Genomic DNA, 20,743 nt, shown 5'->3' on the forward strand with positions numbered 1-20,743 from the left:
GGGTTTTTTGTACCTGCTGTAATTGCATAACTGTCGGGGGCTTTTGCTAGCTTGTCCATATGTGTGCTGTATACTTTGTATCTGTATTCGGTATCTTTGTATCTGTATCTGTAACCGTTTGGACCCGTGTGCGTTACCGGCCCTGTATCTGTGTCACAGGCAATTCTCAAAAGCATAAAAGTCAAATTTGTCGCATGGCCCACGGAGACTGTGCCCTAGCGTCAGTTTTGTATTTCCCCGAGCAGCCGCAGGCCCAGACAACTCTCTCTTCCCGAGGCCCCCTCAAAGCCCCCAAGCCCCCAACGATTCCCCCGTTCCCCCTTCACTTTGGAGGGGGGCAGACGCACAGGTAATTGGCTTTGGTATCCCGTATCTCAGGCATATGGATACATTTAGATGCGCACACATGGGCCATGCCGGGCAGCTCAAGGCAGGGTGAATCGGCTCAAGCTTACGCCTTTTAGATACCCTGAAAAAATTACCACGTTTTCCAGAACGTCTATAAAGGTGTCGAAAACTATGCAAAGGGAAAGGGAGCGTCTCTGTTAAAATTAAAATAAACTGTTGCATACTTAAGATACCTCAATAAGGGCTATCACAAGCATTATGTCTATACTTTTTAATAGTGTTATGTTTATACTGTTTTAGATTTTTTGAATTAACAAAGTGGGCTAATTCATTGGGCCTAGTTTTATGAAACCCTTTTACATAACGTTCATATCAGCTTGGGACTGAAGTGTCTAATAAGCCTCTTGCCTTGTCTTTCAGTGAGTGCATATTTAACCCATTTAACAGAGGCAAAGGTTTTTCGAAAAGGTTTTCCACCACAAGCTTACATCGGCGAGGGCCAGGCTGAAGGGTGAACCCCCGAGTGCCGGCTAGAACAACAGGCCGGAGTCTCCGAAGGGACAGGTATGCGTATCTCGAAGTGGAACTGAAACTGGCGTTTGGGGCTGGGATCGACGCTCGGGGACTGTGTGAAGTGGCCGTGGGTGTATAATGGACACCCAACCAGGAGCGAATCCGGACCAGATGCTCCGTGCACAAGGTCCTGGGGAAGAGGAGCGGGCCAGCTCGCAAATGAACTCCGGCGTTGACACAGCATCCTAAGTGCGATGTGCGATGACAGGGAGGCCAGAGGATAAAAGCCACACACAGCCGAGTTATGCAGCAATTAGTGCAGCAGATTCTTTTGTAGTCCAAATCCGAGAAGAATTTTCGGAATATTAGCTAGGTGGCGATGGCTTCGCACTCTGACGTGATGTGGATCCGAGATGACATCCATTGAGCTGCACGATTGTGACATGTGGCTTTTGGTCCTTAAACAATGTGTTTTTCGAAGGTGTCCCTGGGAATACCACAGGAATCTCTTGGGTTTTAATCAGATGTCTAAAAGTATGCAGTAGAAAAGAATACTTCATTTTTCCAAACGGCAAATTTATTGCTGCATACTTTTGAGAAAATTTACAACTGATTTCTGGGACTTTTTCTTTTCGGCTAGAAAAACAAGTGGTTTAAAATCCATCGAATGACCTATGTGGTTATGTAAACCTCATTATACCATTTAAATCATTGTCAAAACGCCACGCCTAAGGCTTATCAGCATGTGCGAATTCTCCGAGAACTTCCTTATTTATCCTAATCCCTCCATATTAACATAAAGTTACAAATCCCTTTGAGAAAAATGCAATTTTAATGACCGAAAAAAATTCAGAGCTCCTCTGAATGGCCGGCAAAGTATACGTTCGAGGGATACCCACTGTGTGGTACATTGCTGAATCGAGTTGCAAATGAGCTGCGATGTCCTGCCACCCACATTGGCCCCAAAGTATTTATGGCTCGTTTTTTTCTCCCTTTTTTACAACACTCCAAGCGGCAGGGCATGCGGGTGCTAATAGGATTTCCCTCTGTTTATGTAGATGCTAATTAGAGAGCGAAAACACATTTTTGCTGCCTTTTGGTTAATTGATGAAATGAAAACGAAGCGGCTGCCGGTCGGTCACAAACAACTTGGCCCAGAGCGTGCAAGCCATAAAAACAGGGCCAACTTATCGTCCTGCCCAGGCGATGGCAATGACTATGGCAGTGACGGGGCGATGGCGACACTCCTGCTACCGGGTCGAAATTCCATCCCCTCGGTTGGGACAAATGCAAATGAGCCCAGAGTAGACAACGATGATAAATATCGCTTTAAATGACAAAGAGGACAACATTTTTTGGCCGATGAGAGGGGCTTGGCGGCGATAAAAACCATCAAATAATTGCAGTGCATAAAAAACTGAGGCCTACGGGGAAAAAATTTCAAAAGCTACAAATTGGCGTACTTTTTGGAAAACTAAAGTGTATTTTTCAAATGTGTTTCCGGCTTTTTAAAATGCTGGACAATGATGTCCAATATTGAGGCATTATTTTTTAACTTAGCGGCGAAACAAAATGTAAATAACACTCTGTATAGAGAGGTATTAGACATTATCAAGGACGGGACCCTAAGAGTAGCGTCTTAAAAATGCTATATTGGATGTTAAAAGGATAAAAAGCATTCAACATATAACATGCAGAATTCAAGAGTCAACAATATAATATTAGTATTAATAAAATTATAAATATGAAATGTTTTGCCTTGGTGGGTGATAATAATTCCCAATCAGTTCTAGCTCAACATTCATGACCTAGGTGCTAAGACAGGTCAAAAAACGGTTGTGAGTGTGTGTGACTGTTGGTGCTGGAAGGGGACCGATGGAGGTGTCGCACTGTTAGTTAGTTTTAATATTTGCATTTGATATGGTTTCTTTTAAAGTATTTAATTCCAAGTTGGTTCGCCTTGCCTTAGTGATAAGCTGTTTTAAAGGGAAACAAGCCATTTCAGGTCACCCTGGCCAGGCAACATGCTTCCTCATTAGCGACAAAGAAGTGGGTGGTTCTGGACCAGCGTCTCGGACCGCAGAGCCCGCCTCGTCAGCTACCTGAAGCTCCTGTCCAAAGAGTGACTTGCAGCTCCTTTGGGCCGCTGGTCCTTGGTAATTGCCCGCCTAATTGGATGCATCAACATCGGTGTTGTCATCTTGGCCAGCTCTCGTTCCGTTCGTTCGAATGCGAAAAATGTCCACAAGAATTATCGGCCACGATGCCATTGCAGTTGAAAGAGAACAGGAGTTTGCTCTTTTCAATTCAGTGGTAAAAAGACACGGCGAAAAATTGAACTGAAAAACTATTTTTAACAAAAAAAAGAAGTTAGCTCCGGCAAGCCGAAGTTTGTACACCCTAGCAGTTATAAGAAATACTCAACGTTAGGAACACCATGTGAAACGTTTGAAAATGCAAATGTGGGAAGCGAAAAAGGACTCTTTTTTTGGGCTGTGCATCTGGATTGACTGCGGTTTGCCTCGGCCTCTGATGTCCTTTTTGGTCAATTATGAAAGCCAATTAACGCGCTGGTACCACGATTTTGCTGAACAGGGTATAGGACGAGGGGCTCGGGGCCGGGGAAGGGAGTTGACTCAGATCAGGTGGGGGAAACGCGGGCCGAGAATTCGACGCTCGCGGCTAATTGGAGGACTTGTTGCCACCGCAATTTTCCATTTCTTGCCGGCACGCAAAGTGCTCGAAAACCCTTGGCCAATCCCAGGAATTTGATTTGCTCGCAGGTGAGACAGCCGCCAAATGCTTGTCGGGGGAGGAAAATGAGCTGCAGTTTGGAGTTTGAAAAGGGTGCCATCCGAAGGGATTCCAAGGTTTGTGGACGCCTTGCTGCGAGTGGCGAAAGCACTCGGTTGAAATCTTAGGCAAACTACTTGAAACAACTATTTGCTAAGCAACATTGTTTAAGCCAACATATCCGTAATGAAATCATATACTCTAAACTACTTTTTACTCTTAAATAATCCTTGGTTTTTCTATAGATTTACAAAGGATTATAAAATAGGTATTTTCTAAAGGCAAGTAAATGCCTTTGCTGACTGGCTCAATGCATTCCCCTGAAGTTCCGGTGCCATAATTTCAATTGCTGGCAATCTTGATTAACTTCCCGGCCCCTCCCCCTCCCCCTCCCCTTTTCCACGCCCCTGGCCGGCATCCAATTATCGAAACAAGTGCGCCTATAAATTTCCAGTTTAAAAGGAAAGTGCCTGGCCTAGAAATTTATGATAATTGTGAAATATGTGGCCAAAACACTCGACTGGAAGCCCGGCGGCGGAGCTCTCTCTTTTTGTGGGCCCTGCAGGTGGGAAAAGTCGTCTTTGGCATCTGGTTAAATGGCCGAAAATGGGGTGGAAGGGGAGGGGGTTTCCACGGATTGGGGGATGAAGAGACTAAAGTTAGCCGAGTCGCTGCTGCTGCATTGATTTTTCGCTGGCTTTGCTGCTGATTTTGACTTGGTTCGAGGCTTGGTGCTGGCTGCTGGCTGCTGGCTGCTTCTTGCTCCCGAGCAAATGTCATTGACCACACGGCGAACAACAAAGGGGCGTAGCAGGAGGGGTGGCCCTGCGAGGGGCGCGGCCACTCGCCACTCGCCACAGTCAACAACCACCAAAAGTAATCATCGCAAACGTTGCTTTGGGGCGGGAATGGAAATGACGTGGTGGATTCGGGGGTATGTCCTGCAAGGACATCCAGCTGTGTGAGCTGCGAGCGTCAAGGAAAACTAAATATGACGGCCTTTGCTCCATCCGCCCAGCCCCCTTCCCCAGCCCCCTTGAATTATCCCCGCTGACCAGCAGTCCGAGTCGGAGTTGTTTCCCTGCCGGGAAAACTGCAAGGAGCAATGCGATTAACGTTTCAATATGCGACAGTTGCAGCGCGACTTTCGAGCCAGTGCACTGGCAGAAAAGCCGTTCGATGTTCCGCAACTACTGCGCCAAAAAATGCAGTGGTGTTTCTGGCTTTTGACGGAGTAGCAGAGTCCTGATGCTTTAAAAACTTATTAAGTCTAAATAGGATGGCTTACAGGGATAGCTTGGTGACCCCAATTTGGTGACTTAGTCTTGGCGGCTTAGCAGCTTACATATGCTTGGACCAAATAAATTTTAGGATGCATTTGTTGGTTTTGGTGACCCCAACTTTTGAAATCCACTTTCTACCTGCCTTTCTTCCCATTCGATGAATTGGTGACCCCGACATGTTTCTAGGTCCTGATTTTTCTCGCTCTGCATTGAGTGGAATGGGCAGTTGCAGGGGAGGGTGTTAATTTACCATACATGTGGCACGTCTCGTCTCCCGGCTTCCCATGCCCTCTCCCATGCCGTCTCCCATTCCCGGACCCATTCCCATTCCGATCCGATTCCTTTGGCTTTCGTCTCCTGTCGCTTGGAGGACCTCCTGCGGTCCAGGGCCATGGCTGCATTCATAGAAAATTACGCGCTAAGCTGCAGTCGCAGTCGGATTGTGATTCGGATTGGGATTGGGATTGGACTTGTGGACTTGTGAACTCCTGGACTTGCGGACTTGTGGACTTGTGGACTCCTGGACTCCTGGACTCTGACCCTGGCTTGGGTTCGGTGAACGGGATCGGGCGCGTGATTGGGCTTTCAGATTGGTTTCGAAATGGAATTGGTCTGGGGAATGCGCTTTCGGACTTGAACCGCACCGAAAATGGTCATTATAACTTTGGCGCAGGTTCGAAGAGGGGTTTTGCCATATTTCCGTTGGCAAACCGTTGCGGCGGCGAGGTGCGGCACTCGCAGTCCGCAAAACAAAAGAGCTGTTGGCAAATAGTTTACCGCAAATGGCTTTACGTAACCTAAGCAGCTGCAAAGCCGAATAGCCGGGGTGGACTTGGCTGTGGGGCACAAAGATACTTTTCCCTTCCGCTTACGTAGCTGATTAAGGTCGCCAGATTACGTAGTTACGTATCCAAAGGGGAAACCTTGTCCCTGGGTTTAATTTTTAATTCTATTTTGTATTCACAATTTTTATTGAAGGTCCCTAGATGGCTCGATTTGTCCAGCAAGATTTATTGAGAGTCTTGTTTTACATTATTTAACTCTGTATGTCAACTCACACCCCCGATACCTCGGTGGCATTATTGGTGGTTTCTTACTCTCGAGTTTGACAATCTCTAAAATACCATACCATCCCGCAGGTTCTCGATTTTTAAAGGGCGCTGCACATATTTCCTCGTCCTATATCATTTTCCCTCGAGCGAGGTAATTAGTCGCACCAAATCGCTTTGTCCCTGGATTTGGGTCTCGTAGCTTTTCGCTGGCCCTCCGTTCTCTAGATTTCCGCATCTGGCGGCGCTGAGCTTGTTAGCTGTCAATTTTCATCTCACGTTACGTGATGAATGACGCCATTACGTGGTGTTTGAGTGCTTGGTGTATGCACACACGTGAGTGTGCGGGGGCACTGAGTTTTTCAATTAGCTCATTTCTAATAATTTAGGATGTTGAGGCAGCCGCCGAAAAACACCGCCGGCCATTGTAGTCACACACGATGGAGCCACAGAGCTATAGAGCTATAGAGCTATAAGGCTATAGGGCTGTAGTTCAATGCGGTCGGGAGATTACAACAAAAGCCTGTGGGTGTGCAGGTGTGCTGTTGTACAGGGGACGGGTGTGCGTGTGCGTGTGCGTGCGCTTGTGTGTGGGTGCCAGGACCTCGTGGGCAATTCACCTGACTAATTAATAACTAATAATGTGCAGTGCGCTTATTAGAGAAGCTTGCATACATTAGTCCGGGACTAATATCATTATACGCTGGCTGACGCCGCTCTGGCTACAGGACTCCTTCCCCGCCTCTGTGCACCGCCCCCCGCCCTGCTGGATTGTCCGCCGAGTCTGCTGACGGCTCTGACAGCAGAGCCTTCGTCTGGCGCCCACTCCTGCACTCAAAAACATCCTCGCAATCACAATTTATAAAAACTTAAAAACTTTGTTTATAATAGTTCAGTGAAAAGTCAGCATCCGTATTGATAAGAAATCATCCAGTTGTTAAAACTTTAAGGATCTTGGGCCTTCAAGAAGATATATCCCACTGAAGAGCGTTGTAAACTGTGTTCTTATACTGTTTTATTTTTTAAATGTTAGTCGAATTCGATCAAATAAAAGTCGTTATCAATGCACTTGAAAGTATAAGATACAAAGGGAAGTTAGTTTATTATGCCTTCCTCATATGGGTGCCCACATACGAATGGGGGCCTTTCTCAGTGTATGGGTATCTCCGGTCCAACGTCCTGTCACGTACGCAGTGCAGGCTGGACACCAACACACACGCCCGGCCACACGGACACGCACACAAAGAAATGCAATTATGACAATCAAAGTGGACAATGCAGTTTGCTGCCGAATACCGAATGCCGAACGCATTCGTGCCCCAATCGCAGCCCATCAGAGGTGCGTCTCCGCTTGACAAATGACAGGTGCACGGCCACTCAAAGTCACCTGGACACCCAGCCTCCCATCCACCCATTGAGCCAGCCGCCCGCTCTGAACCCCCCGGAAATGCTCCGTGGAAATTCCTTGTTAAAGAGGGACTATAAAACAACAACAACCCCAATTATAGCAAGCTATGAGCTATTTTTTAGGTTTCTTTCCATTGCAAATTACTCGTATAGTTTATAAATGTAATCTGATATAACCTTAAATGCATGGAGTATATTTTAGCATATTAATAACACCTCTTAGATTTATGTACCCAATTATAAAATGTCAAAAACTTCTTCTACCTTTTTCTGTAAATTTTCCTAATAAACCGAAACAGGGGCTCTCGAACTGGCCAGAGGAACTTTTTCCTTCGGCACTCATTTTAATTTGCAACTAATTGCGAGTCATTAAAAGGCGCCTAAAAAATGCGGGAAAAGGTCAGCACGCCTCGTTTTATTCTTTGACCCCCTTCTCCGACACAAAAACCCAAAAAGAAGCTGGAAAAAAACATTTTAATCTAGCAATTAAGGCATAATGTGCTTTAATTAACCGCTAAATCTAAAAAGCGGGCATAAATAACCAATTGACAGAAGCGGCGAAGGGCGGAATGGGGTTTTCGGGGAGATCCGGGGACTTACCGAGGCCATAAATTGAATTACGTTAAGCCCCCGAGCATAATGGTCAAAATAACACGCAATTTGCCGGCTGGCCACAAACGCCCGAGAAAGAGCTCCCAGCCGCCCACGGAAACAGCTATTTGAGTATCGCAGAGGCCACCCAATCACCCGACCACCTATCACCCACCACCCACAGCAAGGCCAAATCGATGGAACAGCACCCGGCCTCCGGCCCCAGCCTGAGTTAATTTCTGGGAAATCACTTAATCCTTTAAATATCGCCAGCTCGGTGCTCTGTGACACCTTAACCCACATTTGCCCCACGAACCGAAATGACGCGCAAATTTACATTGCCAACCCCCTTTCGGATGGGGGTTCACCCTCCCCTCGCCGCCCTTTCGGGAACGCCACAAAGTCATCGCATTAGTGACGCTCTGAAGATTATTTACCTAGGAATGCGTGTAAAATGACACCAATGTATTGCGACACCCCTCGCCAAGCCCGGGTGCCCGGGTGCCCGAACCCGCGTTTTCCTACACCCCTGCTCCTCGCCAGCCTGTCTCCTGCCGTTTCGCCAGGCCACCAAGCGTGTTACTCTATTAAATTTAAATTAAAAATTGATTAAAATGAGCCCGGCCCTGGGCCTTCGGCTTTTCTCCCCCTTTTGGGGTCACCAAGGGAAACTCCACCCCCCACTGAGTGGGGAAAGAAGGTGCCAGGCACTTGCAACTCACGGCTCGCAGCTGGAGGATATACACAATTAACGTAAGCTTTTCCCTCGAAAAACTGGGCGGAAAAGCGGACAGCGGACCGCACTGAATACGTTGCGGATAAGCAACTTTCGCCGTTGATGTTCCGTGGCAAAAGTTCGCCGAGCGGGCAGCATCTTTTTCTTGGGCTGCGTTTTGGTAAATTAAATTTGTGCATTACGCAAATGAGCAGCCGCAGCCCGAAGGTGAAGGCTTCCTTACTCCGATCTACACAGCAACTAAAAATACAAGTGAATGCTGGGGGAAATCAAGAAACCGGATATGGCCTGAGGAAAACCAAGCAAATCCAAAGAAACTAAAGCTTAAAACACATTTGGCCTAATGTTTTCAAATTGAATTTGTTTCTATTTATGTTTTAATTCTTTTATTTTCTTAGAAAGGCAGTAGGAATATATATTCACCATTCCACGGCCATAAAGGAGGTTTTTCACTTTATACAAACTCCTAATTATGATATTTCCTCCGTGTAGGCTAAATGCAGTGCGAGTGTGCCCTTGCCTCAGTATCCGGTATCTCGGTATCTCAGTGACCCAGCATCATCGTCATTCCAGCTCCACAAGTCAGCGCCTAATGATCCCTGGCCGAGAGATTGGATGGAAAGCCGGTAACCCAGGAAAGGGGTTTCCCCCGAAAGAAAAGTGCGGGCGGATGGATAATGTTTGTGCTCGCCTGATGTCTGCCATTTGATTAGATTGTTGCGGTCTGAGGACGCCGGGGCCAGGGCTTCGGGGGAAGGTGACCAGCCATCAAGGAGCGTGCGTTACTTCGCCATTACCAGGAAGTACCAGGATCACTTTGCAAAATCTGTATGCATAACTTAAATTGATATACTCAATCACTTACACCTTTGCAATTAGTTTTAAAGGTTATACTTCAATTGAGAGTCCACACTGCCCTTAAAAAAGTTCAAAGGCTGGAAGGAGCCGGATTTGGTGGGTGTTCAAGAGCCCAAGCAAACGCCCCGTGATTTGATTGAATTTTTGTGGTCTCAAGTCCCGTCTCGGGATGAGTGGATCCTCCTCAAGTCAGCTAAAGATTTTCCCGCTCCCCCAATGCTTTCCCCAACGATTTTCCCGCCGTTCCTTCGCCCACTCCCGCTCTTTGTTCTTACGTTTTAATTAAAAAGTGTCGCTTAGTGCGACTGTCCATTTGACTGATGGGAGGGGATGTGCGATGTAGGGTGGCTGGGTGCCTCGGTGGCTCGGTGGCTCGGTGGCTCGGTTTTACAGTTGTTCGGCTGGTGGGGCGTTTCAGCAATTAGGCCGCCGTGTTGCACGCTGGCCCCCCTGTCGCTCGGCTTAATGAAAACGATTATCGACTCGTGACGAGGGGAGTGGAGAACGGAGAGTGGAGAACGGAGAGTGGAGAATGGGGTGGGACTCGGCAATCGGATTGATGGAAATAGGAGTGGCACGACTGGATCTGGACGGCTAGGAGACGGACCCTGACTGGCTACAAACGTAGTGCTTACAAATTCTTTAATAAATTAAATGTCCCGGCAGCTCGGATACCCGGAATAGCAGGGATGCGAGTGGAGAGTGAGAGTTCGGAGTAGAAAGACTTCCCCAAAATCGGGCAGGGCCTCACCAATGCCATTGACTGCGGGGCAAGTGAATTTCCATCGCTTGAGTGAACTCCATCATCGGTTATGTCCCGGAGCAATGGGACGGCGGACGGAATCGGTGGATGTCCCACTGATGGATGGCTCGGGCATTGAGTGATAGGTATAGGTACTCGTCTCTGCATGAGGAGGGGGGTGGGAAAGGACGCTCGGAATTAAATTCAATCTAATTTGTCCTTGGCCGATTGCGGCAGCTCCCTTGTCGAAATGCCTGACGATAACTTACTGGCTCGAACTTTCTTGAATAGTATTATTTATTTTTAAAATTTTTTTTTTTTTCAGTGTACCGCTTTTAAAATTGATTTTCCTTTGAAACAGAACTCCGGCTTACTGAAACAGGCCAAGAAAATGTACTCATTTAGCAGCTTGTCATTTTCATTAGGACCGGGGCAACAACTTATTAAAAAGCCTTCTGTGCTTTCGATCCACCTCATTTTCCCGCTTTCCCTGTCTCCTGATCAACTCCTTTGGCCATGCATACGCAGAAGTGTAAAACATTTAGCTTAAAAAATGGCAACTTCGGGACTACCATTATTACAATCTCCCTAAAAACATTATAGAAAATACAGTGTAATATTAATATTTGTTTTATTGTTTTATTAATTCCCAAGGGTTTGTATTGATATACTTTTTAAGAATGCCCAGAAAGAGCCATATATCACTGCCCGGAAAACCCTTGCTACCCTGCGGGCGGCGGAAAAACTGAAGTCGGGGAAAAGGAAGTGGAAATTAAAACGAGCCACTCAATTACGCAAATTAAAACGAGAATGTAGGCGGCGCTAGGGCAAACAAAACCGAACCGAACAACACAAAACAAAAACAGAATGTAAAAAGACATAAAGTATCTTAAAAGAGGAATGCGAACAGCGTCCTTTCCCCATTTTCCCATTTCTGCCTTCACCCTTTCACCCGACGCGTTTTGCCTGTTTTTCCATGTCAACATTTGTTTTTTCTCGTTTTTTGTCTTGTTTTTACAAAATAATAAAGTTGGCCGGGGTCGTCATCATAAAATGCGCCAATTGACGCGGGTCAACTCCTCGAGAACCCTCTCCCAAAACCCATTTACACCCCCCTTCGAGATCCTGCGTTCCTGAGGTCCTGCGTCCCGTGGCATGCTGAGGGCCAATAAAATCAAATTAAAAGGCGCCAAAGTGTCACGATTATGAGACTTAAGCGAAATCAATTAAAAGCAAAAAACTGGGGCAAAAAGGGCAGGCGAAAAATGAAAACGAGCCAGTTGAGGGCAAAAGTGAAGAAGGAAAAGTGGCACAAGTGGGTGGTTTTCCTATTTTTTTGGTGGTGGGGGTTGCGATGGAGACGTTGTCCATGTGTCAAAGTGGCCCCAAGCCCCTTCCCTTCCCGGCTGACGGACGTTTTTGGGTGCGCCCATGCAAATTACAAGGGATAACAAATAGTTGTTTTTTCTCCGCTTCCAGAACAAAACGAAAAAGGAAGGACTATATTCAGGACAGGACAGGACAGGGAATGGGAGGACAGGCCGTGGAACTGGGCTAGGCAGCAAGTCGGGGAAAGTGGGGCGAGTCAGTCGGCGACTGTGGATTAGATACTTAGGAGCAACCCATCAAGTCGGCGGAACGAGATGGGATTGTCCGTCACCAAGAAACCATCGAATGGAAAACAAAAACGTTTTCGTAGTCCACAAAGCAGTCCTTATAAGACCATACATAATACTGCATGGAAGCTGGCCCTCTTTTGTGAACAGTAACCCTTGCAGAACACGAGAAATTCAGGAATTCTCCTGAGGTTTATTCAATAATCGGGTTTTTGATAACCCACTTACAGAAGTCCGAATTTCATATAGCTACCCTTTAAATAAATGAAGATTTTGACCGTTTAATCTGAGACTCCTTGTACTGCACATTTTTCACGGCCATATTATCATTGGCAATACAAAAACAATTACTCAGAAACATGTCCAGAATTGTTCAGGGTATATTAAACACGAATCCCAAATCCTCAATGGAGTCCGCCTTCCTCAGCAGTTTCGCTTCTTGCTCATTGGAATAACTGCTCTGCAAGTTCGACTTCAAACGAATCTCGAAGATACACGTATAGAAAAGAATTACCCGCAGTCCTCCAATTACAGATGTACCCCCCTTGAGGGACGCCCCTTTGGAGTTGACTTAACATTAAGTATACGCCCGTACTGCGCGGTCTTGAGGTGCGGAAAATAAATGGAGAAACGCTTCAAAGGCAACGGAACGGGAAGTCGTCGGCCAGCTTCCTCCTCATTTCTCATTTTCATTTTTCAGTTTCAGTTTCGATTCCCCCTTATTGTTTTGTTTTCCTCAACAGGCGGCAGTTGCCTTCATCGTACAAAGAAATATTAATTTAAGGAAAGATTTTCAGGCAGCTTGTTTTTAATAACCCGCCGCAACAATGGCGGCTGCACTGGGGTGATGTTGTTGTGTATGTAAAATTAATAAAAGTTTAAATTGTTGTTAAGGACGGCGGGAGGGGACGTTGGCCATGGGGAAGTTCGGGCAGGGGGCGCAGGGGCGCAGGATGCGGATGCGATGCGGATGCGATGCGGATGCCTTGACAGCAGCGTCTCCGAAGTCAGTCTCTGGAATGTTTAATGGCCGCATTTCGTTTCATTAAAAATGTATGCGGCCTTAAAAGCTTTCGCTGTTGTTCCCCTTCCTGTTGTTGTTGTGATATTTTGTTATTTTGTTATTTTGTTAGCACTGCTTTGTTGTTCGGAGGGGCGGTGGCTCCTGGCGGGGGCGTGCCAGGATGCCGGCGAAGTGGCTGTGACGCAGCTCAGCAGCTGACAAGGCCAAATGCACCGTAAGCGTAGCAGCCAGCTTTTGGCAGCATCAATTACACGGAAAAAAATCGTACCCTCGACCAAATTTATTCGCCTTACCCACAACCATGGCTGAAAGGCACACGGAGAGAGTGAAGCTTATTTGAAATAAATAAGTTAAATAAAAACGTCCGCACTTTGTGCTCTGTGCTCTGCGCTTCCCAAGCCCAAGCGCATAGTTCAGCCTTTTTCTCAGTGCCATTGGAATTTATTGTTTGGATACTCGAGCCAGCCATTAATCTATTTTTATTTATTTCTACTTATGCGCGACCACCCACCCAAAAGAGAGCGAGGGCGGGGGAAATCGTGCAGGAAATTATAAGCAATTGAAATAAATCAAAGTCCAAATGGCAAATAAAAAGTGTGTTATATAGAAATGTCCACAAATAAAAACGGAAAAGAGCCGTGGAAAGCGGTCCATGCTGAAGTGGGAGGCATAAAGGGCGATTTGGGGAAGAGCAGGGTCAATATTGTTTTGGCTTTTGGGCTTAATGCTGCTCGTGACATTCCTTGATGAGTTCTTATCTGTATGCAGTAACACAATTGTGGTACAAAAAGGCGGCAATAAAATTAATTTGGGCTAACCCTCTCGCCTCCTTGACTCAGAACTATGAAAACAATAATGATATTCAAAGGAAAAATCAAATTCTATTCCATTAACAGGTAATGGTTCCATTGTAAATGTGTATCCCCAAACTTCCCAAATGGTGAAGTAGTAGTGAGTATCTCTAAAAGTGCCGTTGGGCTTTTTGTTAATGTGAAGTGAAACGTATCTTAGCCGTGTCCTTGGCCCAAGTACTTCGTCCTATTTTCAGCTGTCTCCATCCGCAATCCCCTCGTTTTCGCAGCATCTTCAACTCGAGCTGGGCATTTCTTCCGTTCTTTCAAGTGGCGACATACACAATTTATATTGCCATTCGCCCACATTTATTGCGGCAATAATTCCTTTAATTTTCCTTGATTTACTTTGTCAAATGTGGACGGAGTTGATGTCCCTTTTTGCTGTTTTTATCCCCGTTTCTATTCCTCTCCGAAAACCATGGTTATTTTCCGTTGGCCATGTGAAGTTCTATCGCGCATCATTGGAGACCACTTGTTAGCGGGGACTTCGCAGCCTCCCCAGGTTCTGCGTTTTGATACCCTTGATACCCTTGGGTGTTTCTATTCAGATCGGGGGATTGCTCGGCCACATAGCGATAAGAAAAATATCTGGTGGCTATATTAAAATATGAAATTAATGCACTAACGATGTTTTGGCGCTGTATTAGCTGTTATTGCTCACCCAAGAGAGTACGCGCAATTTTCAAAGCAATCTTATTTTATTTTCAAAACTGACCTCGAGTAAGAGTAAATCCTCTTATACAGGAAAGGTATTTAGTGCCAAGTTTTGTAAGTTCCAGTTATATAGTTTCTTTAAAGTGCAGGGTATCACGAGCTTCGGACTCCGATATCGGAATATTTTCTTTTTCCCCCCAACTAGCCCACCCAGGGGGTGGTGGTTGTGTAATTTATGCCACGTTTGCCACTTCTGTCATTTGGCCCGGCTCCACGCCGTCCCAGTCCACACCCCATGTTTGTTTTCCCCTTCGGGGTCCGTTTCGGTTTCAGCTCGCTTTGGGTTTTGTTTGTCCGCCTTTGTTTTATTGACACTTTTGATCTTTTCCAATGCATGCACGATTCATTTATTATGTATAGGAGTGGGTGTGTGTGCTGCGGGGGCAGGAGGTGTCCTTGTGCTCACTGATTGATACGTGGGCCCGGAACAGGACCACGCCCCCCTCAAGCGCCCGTAATTTGTTGACAAATGAGTTACAATAATGTCACATTATCAGTTCATCACAATGGAATTATACGCCCAAGGACATTCCCGAAAGCCCACCTCCCAGGAGCAAGGGATCCTGCTGGGATCCTTTGGTCAGTCGGCCATAACAATTGGCTGCAGTGAAAGAAAATCTTAGTGGGTGGCAGTGATTCCTGTGACTCGGTTCCTAATGGAAAATGTACTTGTGTGGGTACTTCCAGGCAAACCAACTTGAAACCTCTTAGGCTGGGAAGCAACTGGAAACGTTGAATTGCCTGTAAAATAGTGTGAGTGCACAAAGAATAAATTCAGCTGTTACACCTTCAGGTAAAACTGATCAGTTAGATTTCTTTGGCTTTTGGGTATAATAGAACCCTTGCATTGGGTCACTTAATCATCAAAATCTAAAAACATGCAAAAAATTAAATATTGGGAACTTACCAAAGAGAGTTCGCTGGTACTTTCCCTCAGTGCTGCTTAATTGGCTCTGGCCGAGTTTATGGCATCGCCTGCCCTGCGGACGGGGCTGCTCGAGTGCCTCAGCATCGGCTCAGAATCGGCGGCCTCCACAGCAATCAGAGCGCCGGAGCTGGGAAACTTGTTAATCATCGGGGGCTGGGCTGCAGATCTCGGCTGGGATGGGAAAGCAATGCTTTCGCTTGTCATGGAGCGCATTAGGCCCAGATAAATGACCAGCAGGAAATGGCAATTCCAAGCTCGCACAAATTCAAATGATATGCCAAAAGATTTGGCAGCTTGTCAGCCTCGACTCTGGGCCCTGCCTCTACACCCATATATACCATACAAGTATATATAGGGGGAGGGGCCTTATCGTGACATAGGAGGAAGGCCCGAGGAGCTGCGAGACAACTGTACCCGGGGGCCAAAGTCATTTGACAAATGCCAATTGACAGGAATCGAAGACGGGCTGCGGAATAACAAACAATGCAGAGCCCAGCGAAGACGGAAAAATTCATTTCTGATTGCCAAATGAACGAATGACGAATGAGTGATACCGAGTCAGACCCGGAGGAGGGTTTCGCCTCGGATTTGGATTTGATAAGTAATGGGCCGCCAGTCGAGCAGGAGTTTGTCGATGTGATAAATGCCATTTTAAGTCCCGGATAACGATGGGCTATCGGCATACCGCGGTCACCATGCAGTTTTAAGATCTAATCATTTTTTATGGAAGGAGAAAGGAACTAAGTACCTTTATATATATCACTGGCTGGCGCAACCTCTTCGGTCGTATTTCCTTAATGCGAAATGCCCATGTCCGCGAAAATGTTTATGATCCTAACGCGATCCCATGGCGAGGGGCTCCTCGTGTTGCCACAAGTGTTTCCCCTCCCGAGAACTGCCGATCAACTTGCGCTCTATATACAACATCTCGGCCCGGTTCTGTTGATGCGGCAACTTGACACGAACAGAAGGGCCTTCTTACGAACCCCTCGCACTTCGATGTTTACTTGTTTTTGTACATATGTGATGTGTGTTCCTACGCGTTTCCTTGTACATAGTGCGGCATCCGAGCTCCATGGGCTTCTTCAAATAATTTTGCTGGACTAAACTCATTTAGTATCCGGCATTCTGGCGACTCAGTTGAATTCTTCGGAGACTCCCAAAACCAAAGCTTAGCCGAAACTTGGCTGATCACTGTAAAATATTTAGCTAACAAAGTGGAGCGAATAAGAAGTGCTCAAAGTGAAACTAAAGAAGTCCCCGTGTAATGTGTCATAATCCTATTTTTCAGAATCGCCAACGTTACGAAAGCAGCATAGGAAGATCGAAGTGTTCTGTTATTTTCGAAGCAATCTCTAATTCGAAATGGAGGGCCAAAAGACACCACACAGTGAAAATCCAGCTGACATCCCCAAAGTACAACTGGAAATAGACATATCAGAAATGGTTCAGCTATTGCCGACGTTTGATGGCGATCAGTACACTCTGTCCGACTTCATTGGGAGCGTGCAAGATATGGTCCTCGACGTTGTCAAGAACGTCTACAAGGCCGAGTGTCCGGTTTTTATAATGAGAGCTATTCGCCGGAAGATCGTAGGGGAAGCCAACAACGTGCTAATCAGGGAACGAACGAGGTTGAATTGGAACGAGATAAAGGAAACATTGATAGACAACTTCGCAGACCCCAGGAACATGGACACTCTGATGGACGACCTGCGTAAAATTCCCTACTGCGGGCTCTCGATAGACAGTTTGTATGTGGAGATATCCAAAATTAGGTGTGTCTGTTTCGATATTCTGGAGAGAAATGTTGACGATCTCAAAATTCGAAACAATCAGGAGTTTGTGTATGAGAAAAGGTTTTTGGAGGTATTTGTGGCGGGTCTGCGGGGACCTCTGCAACTTTTGGTCGTGCGCAAGAACCCAAAGACTCTCAGGGAGGCGAAGAAATATGCAATCCAGTTAACAGATGATTTTCGTAGGGAAAGAAACGCGCAGGTCAGTTATAGCAGCAGAAACAACTACCCAAACAAGATGTTTTTCAATCAAAACCCCAGGTATCACAATGGTAGAAATGTGCACAGGGGACCAAACCAAACGTAATCTGGTAAAACAAAAACGAAAATAAGTGCAGTTTTTTTATTTTAAGAAAACAAAGTAAATTAATTAAATTACATATATACACATTATAAAGGTAATCATTCTTTCAATAAATAGGTTATTGAGATATACAATTTTTTGGGAACCACCAATTCGGTCTTCATAACTCAAACTAAATTCGGAAATTCGCATTTCATGTTTACAGACGTTTTTAGTTAAGTTTACCTTTAAGAATGAACTAATTTTTGTAAAAATTACAATGTAATAATGTTGCACTTGCTTTAGATGTAGAAAAACCTCCAGCGAAAGCCAACCAACTGCCATCCTACAACCAAACTCCCATTATTTTGGGTTATGTATAAGACACTTTATGCAGTCCCTTTCTGCGCATTTATTTTTAGTGTAGTCAATACCAAATAGTAAATAGCAAATACTACTTGGATGAAGTTTATAAAACATACATCAAATGACCTTGAAACATGTGGAATACTTGTTGTGCCCCTATACATTTTATAAGCTTGTGTCTTTATTTATTGCATTTGTAGTGCTGATCATTGCGTATTCAAATACATTTATAGTTAGGTAAAAGCAATTTATTTTACAATTTTAATTTGGCTCTAGGAATATTTTCGCTTTCTTCGAAAATTGCATACCGCGTCATTTGAAATCAAAGCATTGCCACTATCCTGGCATCCACAGATACCGATAGCCTTGGAATATCCTTTTCAAGGCGTGTCACAGGAGTCGCCGGCAACTTCCCCCGGATTTCCCATCACTTTTTACACATTTTAAATAAGTTCCAGAGCTCGGGGCTTCTGGGAGCTCCTGGGTCCTGGTCAGCCATGGAGAGACCCCCCTTGACCCGGTACAGCCTCTCCACGCCCCTGCGGATGGCTTCCTTCCGCTCCACAATGCATGGTCTTCGTCATTGACCATCATTCATCATTAAATTGTTTCGCTAACTGTTTTCAACAAATTTTTTTGGTGTACGCGTGCTGACAAGCCGCTTCCTATCAACCCCCTCCGCCGACCGGGTCGTCGTTTTTGCTGCGCTCCCGAAATTTGATGAATTTCTTTTTTATTCGTTTGGTCCCCCACCAGGAAACTTCTTTCTGCTCGCCTTTTCATTTTGTCTCATTTCATTTTTTTGGGTTCCTGCCGGCCCGCTTCTGTGGCTTACAACATTTTTCTAATCAGTCAGCGTCCACGTCCGCTTCGAGCTTTTTGTCCTCCTTCGATTTTCCTCTTGCTGCTTTTCAAATAAAATTGTTTGTGTTGCGGGCGCCACTTTGATGCGGGCCACTGATTGTGACTGCCGAGTGCTGGCGAGGCGGTTAAACGCAGGGGCAACTAAAGACTATTCCAACGAAGATGTTAAGTTCTCCACAGATCACCTGGCTCAGGGAACCAGTACAAAAAGACAACTGTTTGTCATATGAATACCATGGAAGGAGCAAATATCTCACCACCTCTACATAAGTGTCTGAGGAAGATGTTAATCATCTTTTTGGTACAAAGCTCTAGGCGGCAGTTCACGTAGGGATTTTTTTGCGGAAAAGGAGCATGTGATCGAGGACCATGTGTCGAGTGTTTGAAAGGACCTTCGTGAGCAGAAATGCTCGGTTTTGCATTCATTTGATGAACATTGGGATGATACCCGCCCCTGCCCCACGAGGCAGTATTTTTGGTTCCAAAGGTTAACAAGGGAAAAGGCTGTTGATGAATGCCCGACTATCATATACCCATGACCCAGCTACCAACTTAAAAAAATAATCTCTGTGTAATCCTCCACATCGTGAATATGATTGTGTAAGCCTTAAGATTGTTTATCTTATTACTTCACCATATACATTTACTGTTTTATTTTTCGTGCAAATACAACTGATTTTTTTTCAAACCAAAACCCGCACTCTTATTAGTTCTTCAAAAATACACATGAAAGGTTTTTAGTTTGGGATCGATTATGAAATTCGATTGAGTAAATCCCTAAGTTCAGAACCTGATTGCGATTAGGGGCACGATTCAAGTTATCGTAAGACTTATCACTTTTCCACTTAGATTGCATTATCCCCCGCACAACCGCACGACGCGACCTCCGGCCACCGGCCTTTGGTCCAGCAAACCAATCACCCGACCAGTCCATCCATTCGCTTTCGGGTACAATCCGTATATCTGGTCCTGTACCTCGTTATGACGCCCTGTCGCGGGAAACGTCTCAAAGTTTTGGCCTGCCTGGCCCACTGAATGGGTTCAAAAAGTGCCATAAAACACCCCGCTAAGCACAGCTCTCCGCGGCAGGCGCGGAGCGTGGCCAAAGTTGGCTTTATGCCGGTGGCATAATCAAGGATCAGTGGGCGAGGAAGAGGAGGGACCTGGAGGACTCCGACTACGTGTCCACAAAGTGGCGCTGCGCACGGGATTGGGGCGGGCGAAAAGAAATGATAATAATGCTCGGGTCAAAACAATATAAATGCAAATGCAGCGGCGTCGGCAGAGCAGTCGACGTCGACTCAGCGCCTTTTACGGTCCTGCAACGCATTTTAATCAGTTGGCAGTGGGATTCCGGCTCCGATTCCGACTGCAGATCCTCCACCCCATCCTGCACGCCCTTTTCCCTCCCAATCGCTGGCTGTCCTGTCCTGAATGCCAAGTGCCACGTCGGCGGGGGACAGTTTATGAGGATGGCGCGAGAGGCGCGAAAAGTTTACGCCTGCGGCTCGCAGGGGCGTGGCAACGGGGCGGATGTGGCATGCACTGGGAAAAATAGTCTGCATGTGGGGCAACTTCGGGCTTCTGCAACTGTGGCTGTCATTTGAGGTGCTAACTCATTTCCTTCTAACTTGAAGTTTCTCAGGATCTTAAGCCCTTAATTTTGAATTTTGAGTCTTCATGTAACTCAAGCACAATTTTGAACAGTGTTACGATATTTCAAAAATAATGTAAAGCTGTAAATATTATAATTTATGTATTATTGTCAACATAAAGCTACAGTGCCTTCCATTCCGGGTCACTAGTAAGTAAGTAAGTAAGTTCTTAAGTTTTATTTTGTATCGGAAAAATAATCGACATTTTTTTATTTTTTTAGTTTTATCAATACAAAAGCGAGTCACTCTTTTATGATTCACATAACTGGGCAGAGCACAGTTTAAGGATAAAAACCTTTGGGAGTAAATGGAAATGAAGGAAC

At 45.8% G+C, this 20,743-nt stretch overlaps 1 protein-coding gene across 3 annotated transcripts; it reads left to right on the forward strand.

The window, feature by feature from the left end:
* Positions 1 to 16,574: 16,574 nt before the first annotated feature.
* Positions 16,575 to 20,743, forward strand: LOC127011563 (uncharacterized). 3 transcript variants are annotated; one of them, XM_050888902.1, is made up of 2 exons: positions 16,575 to 16,652; positions 16,748 to 18,092. In XM_050888902.1, the coding sequence occupies exon 2, from the start codon at positions 16,822 to 16,824 to the stop codon at positions 17,557 to 17,559; it is 738 nt and encodes a 245-aa protein (XP_050744859.1). In that variant the 5' UTR covers positions 16,575 to 16,652; positions 16,748 to 16,821; the 3' UTR covers positions 17,560 to 18,092. The 3 variants fall into 3 exon arrangements, with proteins under 3 accessions (XP_050744859.1, XP_050744864.1, XP_050744866.1); XM_050888907.1 differs by having other exon boundaries at positions 16,580 to 16,689; XM_050888909.1 differs by adding an exon at positions 20,642 to 20,743 and having other exon boundaries at positions 16,585 to 17,210.

The sequence above is a fragment of the Drosophila biarmipes genome, chromosome X (genome assembly GCF_025231255.1).
Source record: "Drosophila biarmipes strain raj3 chromosome X, RU_DBia_V1.1, whole genome shotgun sequence".
Classification (NCBI taxonomy): domain Eukaryota; kingdom Metazoa; phylum Arthropoda; class Insecta; order Diptera; family Drosophilidae; genus Drosophila; species Drosophila biarmipes.